Source organism: Cydia fagiglandana, chromosome 13 (assembly GCF_963556715.1).
Source record: "Cydia fagiglandana chromosome 13, ilCydFagi1.1, whole genome shotgun sequence".
NCBI lineage: Eukaryota > Metazoa > Arthropoda > Insecta > Lepidoptera > Tortricidae > Cydia > Cydia fagiglandana.
Window position 1 is genome coordinate 10,262,696 of NC_085944.1, and position 19,135 is coordinate 10,281,830.

A 19,135-nucleotide genomic window follows, 5' to 3' on the forward strand; every position below is an offset into this window, starting at 1 on the left:
AATATACAGCTCGGGTTTATTACACTCGATATCTTGTCCCAGATAAAATCAGAGCAATTACTTATTTTCGAAGCTTCAAGGTGTTGCGGAAATCATAGGTTATCGAAATTAGCCAGCCCTTCACATCGGCAGGGTGTTCACTGTTCGTATTCTGGTGAACTTTGCGGGCAGTTAATTGCGGCCCGCCCGCGCCACGATGTGCAAATAGCCGAACAGTCGTACGTGGTGGGCATTCACGTCGAATTACACTGGCATTTGGCAATAACATTTGTTATTTATGAGTCGTTTATAAGTGCTTTAGTGTATACATTCCATCCGAAATTTATATATGCACTAAAAATAGCCCAAAAATTAATTGCGGTTTAAAAAACTGTCATAGCAAAGAAACTAACTGGCCAAATATTAAGGAACCCTACAAGGTTGCACCGAACGGCTCGGGTGTGTTCGTGTGCTCGCATTCCGGCGAACTTTGCGGACGGCTAATTGCGGCCGGCCCGCGCCACGATGTGCAAATAGCCGAGCGGCCGTACGTGGTATTAACGTTGCTACATGTCGTTTATAAATTATGCTTTTAAAACAATAACGACCGGTTGCATACACTACATTTAACGAACCTTTACTGTTAAAAATGTTAAAATTAGAAGAAAAAATATATCTACAGTAAGCTACGAGTTTTTGTTAATATTTGGAGACCTTATTTGACACACCGAAGTCACGCCCATGTAAAATCAAAGATTCTAAGACATCATTAGCACATGAGGTAAGTTTCCTATATTAGTATTAGATAAATTCAGCCAGAGTTTATTTATTTAAAACATGAATGCGTGGTTAAAACCAGTCCGCAGAATCACGGTGTAGTATTTATGTCTAACACGATAATACCGCAACAAAGCGATTCGAAAAGTGAATCCAACGTGGTTTACCAGTCCCGGCGCACAGCAATAAACTGGCAGAGTCGTAGCGCCTGAATACCGCTTATGTTCAAAGAACGTTGACATGAGTGTGTTTATCAGAGCGAGAGGCTCAGACCGCAACCGGGTGCAGTGACAAACGGAATCGCCGAGTGCATCGCGAGTGAGCTGCTGATCCGGCGAGAGATATTCTCGACCTCGGCGTCGAGTGCTAACACTCGCCCGCCTTCAGATAATTACAGCCCTTTGACGACGTGTCTTTGTCCTACACTAGAAAATGGCAACCATGTTTTCACTATTTTAACAATCCCACTCATATTTGCTTCACTAAAACACAAACTTAAACTGTTGCTAGTTCAGAGTAAAAGTAAATAAAATAATATGAGCGAAAAGCTTTGTTACAGAGTATAAAACAACAAAAGATTTGAGTACCGTTCGCGTACGATTCGTGTAGAAATGTAAACACAGTGCGATTGTTGAAATTCCGTTTAAAAACAACAAAGAGTAAATTGGCTAAGTGAAAAAGCTCACAGTAACCGAGATTGTCGGTTTCGAAAACAAAAGCCGTAGATAACCGAGTCGGAAATGCGAGAGTTGTAAGGCTGTGTTTAAGGTTTTGTTTGCGTCGTTGAGAGTTAAGTTCTATCCAAGTCGAACCAGTTAGAGTCAAGGAAGTAGTATGGATCTTGGTTGAAGTTTGCTAGCCGGCGAACTAGCGGGCGGTGGGTTGGAGCGTCCCCACTCTTGTTATTTCACCCTCTCACCTACGCAAGGGGTTTCTACTCTGAGCCGTTCTGTCGCGCAAGATTAAGACGCTTCTCGCTTTACTGTTAACGCTCTGGCTTCCGTTCTGAATAGCATCAAGTATGTTCTCCACTTTCTGCTCGCTGACTTTAATAAAACGCGATCAGATCCAAGTGCGCTCTTCTTAAGGAGTAGTACGTTCTTTAACGAACTTAAAAGGTATTTCGCGATACATTTTGCGACAAGTTTATTCAAAGAAGTTTAGCTGGCTTAAAATCTGCAGTAATATTCTGAACATTTAAAGGAACTATCTCTATCTAATTATTGTTTGTGTAATGTGTAAAGAAGCTTTTAAATGACGTTTATTTCGATAGGTAAATTATTGTAGCATATTATACTTAATTTGCAATACCTACCAACAATACACTGAATTACATAAAATAATCCGATAAGTAATAGAAACCGATCACTATGTTCATAGCGTGAAAAGGCGCGTTGCCGTTGCGATTACTTTATCAGTTTAAATCTCGAGCTCAGGATTCAATCGTTAGTTTATGTTTTCTTAGAACTACATAAATCATACGAGTAACAGCTGCACGATTGAAACCGACAAGATGTTAATATATGAGCAGCGACCGGAATCGTTTATTTCACGTTGTTACGTTACACCACTTCAGTTATAAATAAAAGTGCCGAAGAAAAGCCAGATAAGACGGAAGAGAAATAAGTTTAACCGAACGGGAGAAAGCATTATCATTGGCTGCGAGTGAGGAACAAAAGAAAATGGTGGAGCGCGAGCGTACGAGAGTACTTTATAGGCGCGTAAATATGTTTTATATCCCTCTACTGTCTGCTATACACTGGCGCGCCGGCGACCCATCCCAGCCCGGCCGCCTCCCCCGCCCGAGGGTAGCTTCGCTCTCGGAAATGCCGAGCTTTAATAAAACATATATTTTTCCGAGCGAGGAAAATACTGGGGAAACTCGCAATTTGTTCTTTCACTTTATGCTCGTTTACAAGACAAAAGTGGAACATTCTGGAAACATTATGTTAATCACGTAGTTATAGAGTTTACACGATTATGGCTATAGGTGTGAAGTGCCAACATTATGCTCATAGCATAACATATATGACAAATAAATAAGCGTGACAAATAAATGTTGGGTGGTACTAAACGTTGTGTTTATAGTGGCTTAGTAAAGGCGAGAAATCGTAAATCGTGGATGGGGGAGTTGGGTGTTGTGTGTGTAGTTGATCAGTGACATTGTAGTGTTTAATCCAATGTATGGGAAAGGAAGTACGTATAGCAGGAGAAGTACTGAACATTAGACCAATGGGTTCTGAGGTAGTTTGGTATTGTGGTGGACCTTAATCTTGCGTGCCGCGGCAACTTCGCGGGCGAGGGCGATTTATTACCGCTCAACTTCCCGCAAAACAAGTCAACTCTAACACTAATTGTTACAACTTCTTATCTAATATTAACTTGTCTCAAGCAAAAGTTACACAAAGGTATTTATTTCAAAATATGAATATCGCGGCAGTTTATAACTTAAAAATAATTAACTAGATTGTAAAAACTGACGTCTAAATTGAATTAATTTAATAACGATTACATTTTTCTTAAATAAAATTGGGAACAAAGGAAAATAAGCTTTGGCTGAAAGATTATTAAATAGCAGCAGCAAATATTAAAAAGATAATGTTAAAGCGAATTTATATTCGGATTCGGCGAAGTAGATTAAATCATTCTTCTGTTTTTTCTTTCTATTACGAGAGAGACGGTTTTATGATGAGAAGGTGGTGTTAAAGAGAGACCAGTAGTACTTGTTATTCCGTGGCATAAAATATTACACCCGAGGAGAGCTCTTTCAATTAACCGCGCAGGTTTGCGTCTATTACCAAGAGGCGCGCCAATGCGCGGAATGGGAAACATTTTATACGGCGTGATTTCACTTTTAGATTACACATTTTGAAATTCCCTCGAAAAAGTTTCGTCAAGTAAAGGTTAAATAAATGTGGGATGACAGTGTGGGATGTTTTTATTGATCGTAATGAGATTTTTACTAGATGATTTGTATTGTAAAAAGACTTACGTATTGTAAGTAATTATTCCTTTAAGTAAGCTATTAGTGTTCCAAAATGTCTATTAGACGTGTTTCGATTCCTGGTCTTGTAAAGGCATTTCAATATTCACAATGTTTCTTCTTGCTTTGATCTTCGCATCAATGGCTCGTTAGGAAAGGAAACGAAATTGAATAAGATATCTAGCTATACATCAAGTTTCAAACACGAGGTAGTAAAGTGATTAAGATATTTTACAACATTTACAGAATATAAATTACACTCAATAAGGCTTGACAGTAATTGCATCTGTCTCCGCGCAACGGGTTCTTGTGCAACTTGTATTGACTCGTCATTTATTATTACCACCATATATAAAATATTATTCATATTATGTTGACATTTCTCAATTATATTTTTTATTGACGACTATCATTGAAACTCCATACAAGTTGTAGAAAACCTTTTAAGGAACACGACGGATAACATACAAAAGTTTTTCGTTGTAATTTATTGAGTTGATAATGTGATTATTTGTTCTGTAACAAATATTACAGCTTACTCCATTACCTAATATATTTAAATAGTGTGGACCATCTGGCTATTTGACGAAACTATACCGCTGTACTAAAATTATTTTGTAGGTACAGTTTAAGTTTCTTGCCTGTTATCTTAACACATTCATTGCCACTAAGTGCTACGGGTTACGCTCGTAGCGCGTAGCCACGATTTCGCCGTATGTAGCGCGTAGTCGCTACGAACAGTGTACCCGACAGTCGGGTTCTTGGTGTTGAATGTCTTGGTGTTGAAGTTGCATAAGATTGTACGTAAAAATAGGCAAGTAATAGCTTTATAATTGTTTAAGTTTACAAATTTCCAGAATCAACAAACAACAACAGGAAAGCTTCAATAAGGACCAAGGATAGTAAACATCCGCCATAAATAGATTATTAAGATTACTGATCAGATGTCAAGTAATTGTTCTACAAGATTAAGAGGATCACATACGAAGTGAGAGGCCAAAAAATTGGTAATAACCATTGGCACATAATTTTGAGCTTTCTCTTCTCACATTACGTAACGGATTGAAGAGCACAATAGGCGTTATGTACATGTACGTTCGTTCGGATACCAGTATCCGATAAGTATTCATGAGCCTATTAATGCGGCGGCACCCTTGCTCGTGTTCGCACAGATTGCGCGCAAGCCAGCCGGTCTAATCGACCAGAAGTGATATGCCACCTGATGAATGATGATGAGCTTTGTAACCCGGTCCTGAAACTGATTTATTGAGTGAAAAAATGCGGATAAAGCTTTGTTAACAAGTAGCCTTCGTCTGTTAATGGACACTACCACTATTTATTATCTTACAAATGGAATGCCTCTGGGTAAAGGTTATCATTTCGGATCTGACTGCGGACACCTAGAAATGTCAAGTTTTCATATTCCAAAACGAGTAAATTACGCTCGATGTCGATTCTGTTTCACCAATTTGATATGCTTTTCATCTTATTTTGATACGAAGTTGATCGTGAGTAAGCTCACAATGATTGGTCATCAGTGTCATCACGAACTGCAATTTGGGCCCGTCTGATAAGGAATCTCCCTCGCACTTATTGGTGCGCGTGAGATACCTGATGACACGGATCAAGAAGAGATGAAAACCATATCAAATGGTTAAAACAGAATCGGCCTCCTGCGAGTAAATTAAAAGCTGCAAAATAAATGTTTGTTGAGTAGTTCATAAATGCCGCTTATTAAAAAAAAACAATTTTAGTTATTTGGCTGAAATCTCCGCTCGAAAACTTAAATTCCACTGACATTTAATTAATTTAATAAAGGATTTCACGGTAAATTACACGTTAATTTCGGAATGGACTTGAAACGACAATTCCATTAACGCTGCCGTAATATTGTCAGAGAATACCGCGTACAAAGGACAATATTGTGTGCACATCACTATAACTCGGTTAAATTACATCCGGTGAATTCGCATGCATATATCGGAATATATTTTTAATTTCTATGCGAGTTAAATAATGATTGTGTTAAATTGGTAACGCAATCATTTATTTTGTCGGAATGATAACATAATAAAGCTTTATAGACTGTAATTATTTACTCTTCGAGTGAGATATTGGAACCGACACATTAAGTTAAATAAAACGGTTTATTTAATGTTAATTCACGCACTAAACCTCACTGGTTTATAGGGTTCGAGATTAATGATATGTTTATGCTAACAATCCAGGATTACTTTATTAGAGTGCGGGCCAGCTCCAACCCCATCCTGGCCACTGTAGCGGGCCGATACTACTCACCTATAATGCGGCATTTTGAGCGTGTTTTAACCGCTACTAGGTGAATATTATTGTTATTGCTGTCTGTGTGTGTTTGTTTATTTATGATTATGTTCCACTAACACTTAGTCTTTAATCTTAATTGTTACTAACCATTTTGGGCCATTGTTGTCTTTAAATAAATAAAATTCAATTCAATTACATTGTATTGATTATCCTCGAGCGTATGTGGATTACATATTATTTATGAGAACTGATGTTTGTAAATAATTTTATACCGTTGTGTAATCTTTTTATAAAGGCTATCTGGGAAAGTTCATTTTATATTGTTTTTTACATGACTAAGAATATAATTTACTAAAGGTTTAGCATTCTCTTTTTAGTCTGTTATTTAACATTCGACCTAAAAGGCATAGAAACTTATACAAATATTCATCTATGATTAAACTTGTTTACCCCATCGCACCGTCACAAAAGGGGGGATTATTAGGGGTACGTGTTCCTGATTGCGGGGAGTTTAATAAATAATAGCGGTGCTAGTAGACGTATTAGCCGCGAGCGAGTAAGTTAGCGGAGTCCCAGAGGACAGGCTACGGCTGCGGTTACGGGTATTCCAAACGCCGAGCGCATCGCTGCGAACCAGTATAAGTGGGATACTTGAGTATCTAGTTACATGGAAGACCAGGACTCAGGATTTAGCAGGATAGCCGAGTCGAGAGCTTCGTGTGTGATGGGAATACAGATAGAGCGCGGGCGGTCCGGCACGCTGCCTGCATAATGCCAGTTGCTGACTCCCGTTACTGCTAAGCTAATAACAGAGTTTGCATAGATTCGTGCTCGGGCTATTCATAACTTCTACTTGCTCAGTGCAAGTTTCATTTTGAAGGCGTACCTGTTTCGTGATATTTGTGTGTTTGTATAACTCAAGTTGTAGATAACCAAGAAAAGCTGAAAGCATGTCTTTACAATTTAAACCGTTGGTTAAAATGTTTGCATGTGACAATGGAATAAGTACATTTACAACTTTAATTTGCATAATCAATTATTGCAAATTTTTAATTTTGCGCAAATTTTTTTTTCCACTTCTATGCCAGTTTTTCGTAAGTTTCAAATTTTTACTTGAGCAGTACTAAAAAAAACATGGCAATTTTTTTTTCTAGACATGAGCAGTTATGACTCAACCTATCTGCCGTTTTAATTTGGCAAACGATGTACTAAACACCCTGTATAATACATATTTCATTAGCAATCAAGTGATTTTACAGAATTACAGAAGAGATAATATGTTAATTTCTCTTCGTCGCTTTATAATATTCATTTTTATTTCAAATTCCTCTTATTTTTTGAAAATTGCCCGTCTGTAGTTGACAACGGACAAGTGTACATTACATGCACAGTAGCACTGACTGACAGTGGCGTACATTCAGAAAGCGCCAGTAACTCAATCGGATTCCACTCATGCTATTTGCACTCGCTCCAATTATACTCCGCACTGATATGCAAATCCGGTTGCTTTTGACTAATTATGTTAGACGCTTCTGCAGAGTGCGCTCCTATAATACCTATATAGACGTGCAAGTTACCTACTTGCATTTATATATGAGGTACAATGATTTGGATTTTGAATATCATAGCTATTATGTACCTATATGTACAGACAGAAAAGATATGAGCTTGGCACCCCTGCATACACTTTGTATGGGGTGCTAAGCATTAACTAGCTTAGCAAATCTATTAAGTTTTACTCAAGAACAGCTCTAGACATTTCGGAATAACATTAATTGACCCATTAATGTAAATTCCGAAGGCGAATCAAAATTCTGATGGTGAACAATTTTTTTTATTCAAACATATTACAGTGAGACACTAAGGCACTGTGGAATGCCTACAATAATTGAACATGCAAAATTCATGTGAAATTATAAGGCAAATTTAAATAATATGGATGATATATGCGGAAGATCCAATTATTGTACACATCACGACTTTTTAAAGTTTTTAACTGTCATTAATATACTATTACAACTAATTATTCACTAAAAGCACGCTAGTTTCCTCTGATCTGCTTGTCATTTCATAACCTACGGTGAATTGCGCCTCGCTCAGTATAATGTAATTAATCGACCACGCTTCAAGCCGAGTCGAGACTGATTTCCTCCTCAGATATCCATTTACCGGCGCTGGTGGCCTAGCGGTGACATCGTGCGACTTGCAATCCGGAGGTCGCGGGTTCAAACCCCGGCTCGTACCAATGAGTTTTTCGGAACTTATGTACGAAATATCATTTGATATTTACCAGTCGCTTTTCGGTGAAGGAAAACATCGTAAGGAAACCGGACTAATCCCAATAAGGCCTAGTTTACCCTCTGGGTTGGGAGGTCAGATGGCAGTCGCTTTCGTAAAACTAGTGCCTACGTCAAATCATGGGATTAGTGTCAAGCGGACCCCAGGCTCCCATGAGCCGTGGTGAAATGCCGGGATAACGCGAGGAAGAAGATATCCATTTACCGGCATTATTATGCTACTAAACTTCCAATTCTATTAAGTTTAACGTTAAGAACAGATGTTCTGAATGTTTATTGATGAATGTTATTACTTTACAGCTGTAACAGGTACTTGAGTGGAATTATGCATTGGTAATATATGTAAGTGCTTTAATGCAACATGCCAGTAAATTGCTTTGCATCCGTTAATATTAATATGAAAATTGAAAACTACAAGCGATGTGCTTAGTGCATTTTTAGGGTTCCGTACCCAAAGGGTAAAACGGGACCCTATTATTAAGACTCCGCTGTCCGTCCGTCCGTCAGTCACCAGGCTGTATCTCACGAACCGTGATAGCTAGACAGTTGAAATTTTGAAATGTATTTCTGTTGCCGCTGTAACAACAAATACTAAAAAGTACGGAGCCCTCGGTGGGCGAGTCCGACTCGCACTTGTCCGGTTTTTATTTTATTATTAGCATGCTAATAATAAAATACATATTTCATTAGCAATCAAGTGATTTTACAGAATTACAGAAGAGATAATATGTTAATTTCTCTTCGTCGTTTTATAATATTCATTTTTGTTTCTCCATTTTGGAATTCACGGGCCTACAAATCCCGGTCTTTTGATAGGCTTGCGTGGGGATATAGATCCAACACGTAGAGGCCCCTTGGAGAGCTTTAATTTTAATGTCATGTAGAACGCCTGCTGGAACCCGTTCACAGGCGCAACAATAAACACCTAATATAGCATGCTAATAATAAAATAAAAACCGGACAAGTGCGAGTCGGACTCGCCCACCGAGGGCTCCGTACTTTTTAGGCTCTGTAAAAAAAACAGTCTGCGTAGGGGGGAGTCTTATTAACATGCATGTTAATAAGGCTCCCCTACGCAGACTGTTTTTTTTACAGAGCCTCATTGCTTTAGCAAACTTATTTGCTTAAAGCTGCTAATTTCTTAACGAAATATGGCAGAAGCTTGATTCCCATATGACATGTAAATTCTTCACCCGCGACACGAAATTACTTTTTAAAACTGGAAAACTTCAGCTGCAATAAATTTAAAAAGTAAAAATTTGTTTGTGAACACCTTGTCACTGACGTTTACGAGTTTTACGACCGTGTTATTGTAATTACCGCGTTATGTTAAAAATTAAATGTTTATTTTTTCATGAATTTAAGTCATCTTTATATTACGAGCTACATAATTATGTTCTCAATAATAGTTATAAATACCTACTTAAAATATGCCTGCATTTTTTTGTTGCTACTAGATATTCTCCACCTACTGTTGTCATTTTACTCTTTTGGATTATTTAGGTATAAGTATGATTAAGAAAGATTAAAATGTAAGTTGCCATTTGAATGACACCTAAGCCGATTTAAGGCAAATAATCGTAAACGATTTTTCATTCAAGGAGTTTATGGTCGGCGGGAGTGACATTGATATCAAATTTGATTTTGTGTTTAGGTCTTAACCGACGCGTAGGTAATAAAATGTTATAGCATAATGTTAAATTTCAATTTCTTATAAATTTCATAGGGTCGTCTTGAAAATAATTGAAACTAAACTTAGGCGTCTAAAGTTTTTTGAACACATGTAAATAATAATTACCTACAGTTTGCACCGTCGGCACTTTTACTTAGCCAGTCCACTTATAATACAGCTTCAAAATCCAAAATAATATGTATAAGCTTTGAAGTTAATGTCGATAGGCGACAAAGCACATTATCATAATTATTTATGAAAGCAGCCAAGAAGCGAAAGTTTAATGCTCAAAACTCATTTAAAATCTGAACATTCCATTCAATGTTGCGGGGGATGGATTGCCTAAAATACTTTCATATTTAAACGTTTTCGCTGTGAAGAAAATTGAGAGAGATAGAGGGTGGGGGAGTGGGCCGGCTGGCGGCGAAGCGGCCAGATAATTAGATTAAGGGGAACGGAGGCTCTGGCCGTGGTCACGGATTAAATAATAGGTTACCTTAATAGCAGATTTGCCACTCGTAATAAACCAATACTAATAATTCCGTTGGTGTGAGTTATTATAATATAAGGCCTATAGTTCGTTTTTTTTAGCATTAGAAATTAGGTAAACAAGCTTGATGTGTCTTTTAATTGAAAAACACATTTTAAAAATAAGTTACGGCAAATAAGTAACAATTATGAATCTAATGCGATCATTTATATTCTTCTGCTTTCATAAGTAATAGTTATTGAATTTTAAAAAGCGTTTTTCAATTAAAAGACATGTCAAGATCGCTTTCCTTCTTGCAAGTTCTTTCTAATGCTAAAAAAAACGAACTATAGACAGCAAGCCCTAGTCAAGATGATTTTACACGCAATGAAAATCTCCACAATTTTATTGCTGTATTTTACTTTGTTGCCTCAGTTGCCTACCCCTTTTGTTGCCAATGCTGACATATTGTTACTACTTACAAGTAAACTAACGGCGTTAAGTACTGCTAACTATAGTTAGGACTCCTGTTCCTGGTAGTCAGACTTGTACGTGTCTGAGATGAAAGATTTATGAATTTGTACAGTCACCTGCAATATTATGTTACACAACGAAGGCCGGAAAAATATCTGACACGATCGTATTTGTAGAGCCATAAGAGCGTGTCACATATTTTTGCGGCCTTCGAAAAGTAATATTATTGCAGGTGACTGTATAAAACTGTAGTGCCAAAATTGCTTTGGTGACTGCATGACGAGCGCCATAAAAAACAGAGCCATAGCAAAATTAGTTAATAATAGCGGGGTGAGAATAATTTGGGATTGAGTTTTTTCTGAGAAAACCGTGTCTGTGGTATAATAATCTGTGGCGGTGCTCCCGGACAATGGTACCTATCAGTCTTTAAAGCTTTCGGCTCCGCTCGGCTGCCGCTGCTGATTGTACTTGCAAGTTCTTTTTATTCTTTTCTCGTTCGCACTATTTCAATCACACTTTGCGGTTTTATTTTGTCTGATTTATTGGGATTGTAGCCGGTAGATTACTTTTAATTAATGGTGTTCAAAGATAATACTAGAAGAGCAAGGTGTACTGCATTATTAGGTGAGCAGTCATTGGAATAATTGTGGATACAAGCGTACAATTATAAATATACATATAAACTTGTTTAAGAATCCCTTTCTACTTTGATATTATCACTTAATTCAGAAAACGTAATTTTAGGTGTTGTAATTAAATAAAAATTGTGCTAATAGCTGATTGAAAAAATTCGGAAAAGATGTCCTTAAGTTTATAAAAGAGGATAACTAGTCATATCCCAGTACGATATAGTACAGAGATGAACGTACGAGCAAACACAAATGTAATTTTACTAAACTCCAACAGCGATTAAAACTCGCAGCGTAGCATAACTCAATTTATTAAGGAAACAAATTGTCATAGCGACAGCGAAACGTAGCTTAGCAGCGTTCAAGTAAATTTAGCATAAGAAGGCGTTTATAGTGTGGCGTACAGGCCGAGTAACGGCAAAGGCGGGTGTAATGTATTTAATTACAGGCACTTCGATACTGCAGCAATCTAGTAATTACCGAACAGAGCGGCGGCGCGGCGCGTAATCAGCGCCCTTTGCGACCCCGACACGGAGAGCTCTACGGTGATATTCTAATGGCTTAGTGCATAAGCGAGTCAAAGGCTACAGTGTTATATTTGGAATTGAAACACTTAATCTGCGCATATACATGTCTTAGGTTTATTCACATGCAATAAAAAAACTTTAAATAATCTGGCACGACAGAGTTGCCTTTTATATAAAAAAAAATCAAAAGGCATATTATGACGTGAGATAAGTTTATAATTGTATGTGCCACAACTTAAGTACCCACGTCGTACGTTAAGTATACTAATTGTATATTATAGTGGATACTTTATGTTAGGGCACCCACAGTACAACGTACCGGACACAAATGTTAACAGAAGATTTTAAATTTAACCGTATTCTCAGGCTCATTTACATTACTACATTAATATTATAATTAAACAATAGCGCAAGTACAAGCGCGCTCTCCGAGCATAACTAATAATATATAACGAGCATAATAAACAATAATAACGCATAGTAAGTTACGTATCCTTTGGTCAGATTTACATTGGTCCGGCTGAGCGTTCGACTCGCTAAGCGGAATACAAGCTCTAAGCTCAAACTCTGGCCGCTTTTGATTCGCATTTCACAACCTGTTGACGGGTTAGTTAAGCCCGTAAAGCGTGTGCGGCACAAAGCGAACTCGCCTATTACCCTACAGTTGCACGTCTACTGCTCTACCTGTCTCACTGACGTAGCTTTACTACCATTTAATAAACTGAATAGCAAATGGCACTAATTACCTATGTACCTGGATCGATCAACTATTTCTTGTTGTTATTCTGTCCCATCACCATCAGCCAGGAGACAATAGTAGCATAGTTTGTTAGAAGAACTGCTGGACCATGTTCTACAAACGTGCGAAGTAGATGTTCCATTATGGAAAGGCCTTATAACTACCACAAAATTCAAGTTTGGTTCATTTAAATACGAAAAAACTAGTATTTTAAGAGTGACCCAGGAGACCGTAACCATGGCAACTAGTGACAAGAAAAAGTTGATTCACCCACCTCATGTTCAATTAAGTACATAAAGTTAATTGAATGGAAGGCCAGATTAAAGTTTTTATACGTTTTCATATACCTATTATAAAAACTGAAATCTGGCATTCCATCCATTCTCTATCAATTCCATACGATAGATAACTACGTGTGTCAAATTAGGAGGAAATCTTCAACAAGAGCATTAACATGTTTCAATATCGCCGTTCGGAGGACATAAGAAACTTTAATAAATTGAATCAAACTTACAGTCGTAATTTTAGTTGGTCGTAATTGGACAAAAGCTTTAATGAATGCTTTGCCTTAGCCAAAGTGAGTGAAAGTGATTTCCCTGTTTAAGGAAATAATAAAAGGAACCGCTTGTAGACACGTTTTGAAATATAGGAAAACATGCTGAAAATAAATTATAATAAAAATACATATTTAGGAAAATACCCCTAGGACTTGATTGCTACCTTTTCCTAATGAAATGTATATTAATCTCTGATATTTGAATAAAACATTAAGCAGTCTTTTGTTGTGAAACAATAACTTAGCATAGAGTAGGTAAACAATTTGTAAGCAGGTGCGGGGGATGGGCATTGGGCGTCTCGCTTTGCGAGATTAATCACAGCACCAAGTCGGGCCCGGCGCCCTGCCCGTGTATTTTCATTGCTTACTCGAGCGCGGACGTGTCGAGTTTATCAGAAAACCAGTGAAACACGACCTCAAGATTCTTAACAATTATACAGCGAACATCATATAAAGGTTCGCATGAGCCTTCGACTCGACAAGCGATTGGAATGAGAACTCTGTAATAAACCGAGAACGAGCAACTTCGCCACTTACATTACATGGACATTTATATCCTACGCTCTGTTTCAACTTTTCCGACGGACTTGACACCAGTTTAATTAATTCGCAGGATTCGTAAATATAGCCCCGACATTTGTACAAAGTTTAAAAGAAAAAATAAATCACTTGCCTTGTCATCGTCGCCTTCACTATCACACTGCAAAAGGAGAGAAACGTCAATTAGTATATGTCTGAAACACCAAGCTAAATAAACGTGCGAAATTACATGCAGTCTAGCTACTACTTTATTCATTACTGTCACTAAGTGTTAATAAATACTTCAGAAGCGTTGAGTTAATAAAATGTTTATCGTTTTGTCGGTTTTGATAACAATCTTGAAGCGGTAAATGTATGTTGTCCAACCCTCGATAGCAAACAAACGTAGATATTCCATCAATGAAAATGATATACGGCCAAAGTAACCCCAAGTAAAAGTCAAGAAACCTCCACGTTCTAAATTGGGGGAGTATTAGGTAGAATATCAATAAACAGGTGAAGAAGATATTATCGTATCATAAATCGACGAGAACGTTACATGATATTTACGAGGCAAGTTCGCGCCGAGGGAAACAAGCAGGGATCAGGCTGAGATATTACAATTTCAAATAAATACACAGCATGAAGTATTCAGGGCGGGAGCAGGTAATGTTATATAGTGTGGAGCGCCGCCTCGACAAATCTCGTGATTTAGCTGCGATACGCGTCGAATATCGAGCAGGGGATGTGTGCCTTGCGTGATCAGGGTATATTTGCCCACTCTGATCGGGAATTACACCTATTACCCTGTTACACGTCTCTCTATGAGTTAGTTCAAGCTTTAAATTAACCGTATAATATAAAAAGAAACGATAACCATGCAATGGCGACGAAAAGGAAAAGATTTTATAAAGTAGCGCGGCGGAAAAGATTGCGATGCGATAAAGTGGTTGTGAGACATGCCAGACAGCAGCGTACACTAAACATGGACAACAATGATTATACTCACGATATAGCCTTTTCCGGAACTACAGCGGCTACTGGCCTGTAGGCAGGAGAGAGAAAGCGAACATATGAGTGGACTGGAGTGACTGGGGGAGGTAAAGTTTGTCTCGTCTCTCCCTAGACTACACACCACAGCGCTATTTGTTTTCAATCAGTGCGAGGTGACGCGACTCGTATTTGACTTTCCTGCGATTTGAATCCTAAGCACGGCATCGTGTAGGTTTTGGTGGAATTTTTATAGCATTAGAAGAGAGACGAGAGAAATAGCAAACGAAATAGAGGACGACATATTGGTACAACATTCTAACAGTTAAAGTACATCAGCAGACATAGTGAATTTATTGTGCATGCGTGTCGGCGTGGACTCCTATTTGTTATAAAGTCGGCAAACCTAAGCGGAGACGATAATTAAGAGCAGGGCAATAAACTAAATTGATGGATACTTGGAGAAAGCGCGCCGCAAGCATTCTACCTTTCCTCGGGTCCTGCCTGCCAAATTGGTAACCCCTACTCTTTTGTACACCCATTATGACTTTTGACCATTTATGCAAAATGCGAAGGCAATTTATTGAACAGATTTATTTTATGTGGTAATTAAAACAATTAAACGTGAGGGCTGACCGACCATTACAAGATTATATAATTATAGTTTATAAAATTAAATACAGTGATCTGCGGTTACCAACATCGTGTTAATATTATTTAATTACGAGCTTTATCCAACATTATACTTTAAGTAATATTCGTAAAATAAATGCTATAATAAACATATCATCAATATTCATTCGGATTACTACATTAAGTATATCAATTCAACGATTCTAAAGTATTTTATATATAGAATTTTGATTTTTATGATTTTAAATTTTTTCTTTGGGAATATTGAGTGTATTTGTTTACTTATCTTTATTTCAGCCTATCAAAGAAAAAAGGCTATGCGAGCATAAGATATATAACTAAACATTTTAGCTTTTTTTGTTGTATAATAGCACCTTCCCGCTTGTCCTGATCGTCTCCGCTAGTACAGCAAGCTCTTAATGCTAGAATTCGCTGAGACAGTCGCAAGACGAAAGGAATACCGGGTTTGTCAGCTGATGCTGTATTCCCATCGCTAATTGAGCGAAGGCGAGCATCCGACTAGAGCGAAACAGTATAACAATATTGAGACCCGTGCCCGAGTAGAGCGCTCGCTTGCGATCAATACATCAGCTCTGTCAAGATGCAGACATTCTAGCAATAAGCGAAGAGCGTAGTACAAAGCGGTATGGTGCGGTTCGACAGGCAATTGGTCACTTACGTCGCTAAGCCTGTCGCGGGATGAATCGGGGTCGCGGGGAGCCACCGAACTGCCCGTGAGCCGCTCGGAGGCCCGACCACTGTCATCCGATGTTCCAGCGTCTTGAAGCAGCGTAATACCCTGCAAAAACCGTAGCTTGTACCAACAATAATAAATACTTTGTGTCATGTTTCTTTTTCGTAGTATTTGTCTGATATTCATTTGCTGCCACAGCTTATTGCTTAGGAACAAAAACATTTTTATGTTAACCCGTATCATATCTGAAATGTGTGAGAGAAGACATAATTATTCTTAATGACGCGACGAAGTCTTAAGGTTAATTGAGCTTGTAAAGTTTTTCAGCTATCTATTTGTAATATCAATCATTATTTTGGGTATTAAGTAAATAAAAACATGCAATTTTGATCAATTGTAAAAATGAAACAGCTCTGCATATTAACTCACATTATAGACGGGTCTAACGCGAATTATATTCAATTACCTTTATTTACCGACGTTAAACCTGTGTCGAAACGTCGGTAAATAAAGGTAATTGAATATAATTCGCGTTAGACCCGTCTATAATGTGAGTTAATATGTATTCAAAACGCGAAAGTTTAAAATATTATGAAACAGCTCTGAACAAAAGAAATGAATATATTTGAGTAAATTAAAGATATATCTGTAAGCATAAATCATAGTTTCGTGAATGTTTGATTGTTGTTCAAGGGAGGGAAGCGAAATTTCCCAATAGACTAAGATAGCATATTAAAGCTCCCGCAACTCTTGTTACTGATACTTTAACTTACAATTCTGTAGCCAAGAGGGGAGGACAGAGGAAAAGCTTTTTATATCGGATCGCAAAATTGAGCGGTAACTAGGATATAAGAAAACTTGATAAGACGGGTCGAGGAAGCAAGTAAGCGAGGGCACGGAGTAGACGACCCATAACGTAACGTGCCGGGGGCTGACAATAAAAAGAGTTTTCCATTTATCACATTTCGCGTGTATTTTACGGTAGGGCACGAACCGCTCGAGCGGGCCGCGACGACTGAGAAAATAAAATAAAACGCCGAGTAACTTCCCTTTAAATGGATAAATCCACGATCGCCTCGACGACAGTCGACCCTTACGTTATTATACGTAATTTGAAACAGCTTGAGCTCGAATGATTCACATGTATTCAATCGGAACTATAATTAAATCGTGTGAAGTTGGACAAGTGGTTTGTTTTCTTGCTGTCATTGAAGTTGACGGTTTGTGCGTTGCGTGTTAAGCTACAATAAGCAGGTTAAATCGTTTTGCTTTATTAATGCCGTGTAACTTTTAATACTTAGTCAACATTAGCAAATCATATGCTAACCACCCTGTACGTGACAATTAAGTTAATGAATTTCTAAAAGTAATATGGATTTTTGCAGTTATCTCAAGTTTTTTATTAGATTTAATCTGGTCATTACATTACTGACTTTATCTGGCTGTTAGCATTCACAGTAATGTAAAATACTACTAAATGTAACAAAAAAACGAATCGACTTAATTCAAAGTCAAGACATGACTGAAATTCCATTTCGCTATTTGGTCTCAGCGTATTCTATGAGATTTAAAATTCCGCACAAACTCGCAAGTTATACGGCGTAGATGCCATTACTCACGGGCGGTTTAGCTCTGTATAAATGGCGTCAGTTCCGGGAGCGACCGACGACCGGAACAAAAACTCAAAAAGCTCCGGATTCCGCACTCCGCGGATTTGTCCGAGATTGAAGGTTGAAAATGAATTTACGAATGTTTTTATATGAATGCAAAGTTAACGGTATACCCTCACCTAAGCGATATAAGTCCATTCAGGTAGGTACTTACCATCGTAACTTCCAAATAAAAGAACTAAAACTAAAAGATAAATTATAGGCATCGTGACTGATCCTGGTTTTTCACGATGTTTTCGTTAACTGAAGAAATTTAATGTCGATATATCGTATATAAACCTCATAAATATTATATTAGCTCAATCAAAATGAATAAATATGCCGTTTGTATTCATGCCGAATTACGTAAACGCATTAGTGGAAGATATATGGAATATACATCATGTTCAGAAGCTATTTGACGAACGCAATAAACTTCTCAAAGACGTCTACAAGTGGCCATAATAGCACAGAATAAATAATAGTACTAGGTACAGAAGACTCACTCTCTAACAAAACGCGTCTGTTACGATCAGCACAGATATGGCCGCTAGGTGGCGACAGCGCCACGCGCGGCTTATGGCTTTCCCCAAAACTGGGGTGGAACGGATGTACTTTATCTACCTGTAGCAAAACGACGAAATCACGGAGTGAGCCACGCCTGATAATAGAGAATAATAAAACATACCTTACGCATGAGATTATGTCCCTATTCTAATAAAAGGGATTGCTTTCCGACCCTTTACATAGATAAACGTGAAGCAGTCGCACATATCAATTTAATCCTGGGCGTGGAAGCGAGTGAGATCCCTGTAATCCGGCGGGGTCGGCGGGATGTTACGCCGGATGTTACCACATAATTACTCTCGCTCGTTAAACTTTGCTCTAATTTTAATCGACTTTGGGACACTTTCTCTTAGTACAAATGATTCTTTGTATTCATCTAAGTTTGAGTACAATCTACTGTCAACCTTAACAAATTTAAGTCAGAACTGTTTATGTTGTTTTACTAATTTTTTACTCATGATGGAATGGAGACGTACAGGTATGATTGTGGTGAGATGTTTTTTGTTAGTTTCTATTTCCCACTATTAATATTTGCTTATAAATTAAGAATTAAGCTATTTAATCATGATTGTGACTCAAGTTTTGACGCTCAATGACGTCACAAAATAAGTGATTTTCACAAAATTGCAAAATGTAATTTGCAAAACTTAAAACTTATCGAAGCATTTGAACAGGAAAACTTGATATGCATGTTTCTT

General features: G+C 37.8%; 1 protein-coding gene across 8 annotated transcripts in view; it reads right to left on the reverse strand.

Moving 5' to 3' along the window:
- Positions 1-19,135, reverse strand: part of LOC134670251 (fibrosin-1-like protein) — an 83,424-nt gene that overhangs the window by 36,483 nt on the left and 27,806 nt on the right. For 5 of the 8 annotated variants that reach the window (XM_063527983.1, XM_063527981.1, XM_063527982.1 and 2 more), the window contains exons 3-5: positions 16,207-16,326; positions 14,914-14,949; positions 14,059-14,085 (exon numbers count right to left, since the gene is read on the reverse strand). In XM_063527983.1, the coding sequence (XP_063384053.1) occupies positions 14,059-14,085; positions 14,914-14,949; positions 16,207-16,326 (183 nt within the window). The remainder of the gene's footprint in view (positions 1-14,058; positions 14,086-14,913; positions 14,950-16,206; positions 16,327-19,135) is intronic. The other 3 variants (XM_063527984.1, XM_063527988.1, XM_063527986.1) reach the window with 3 other exon arrangements.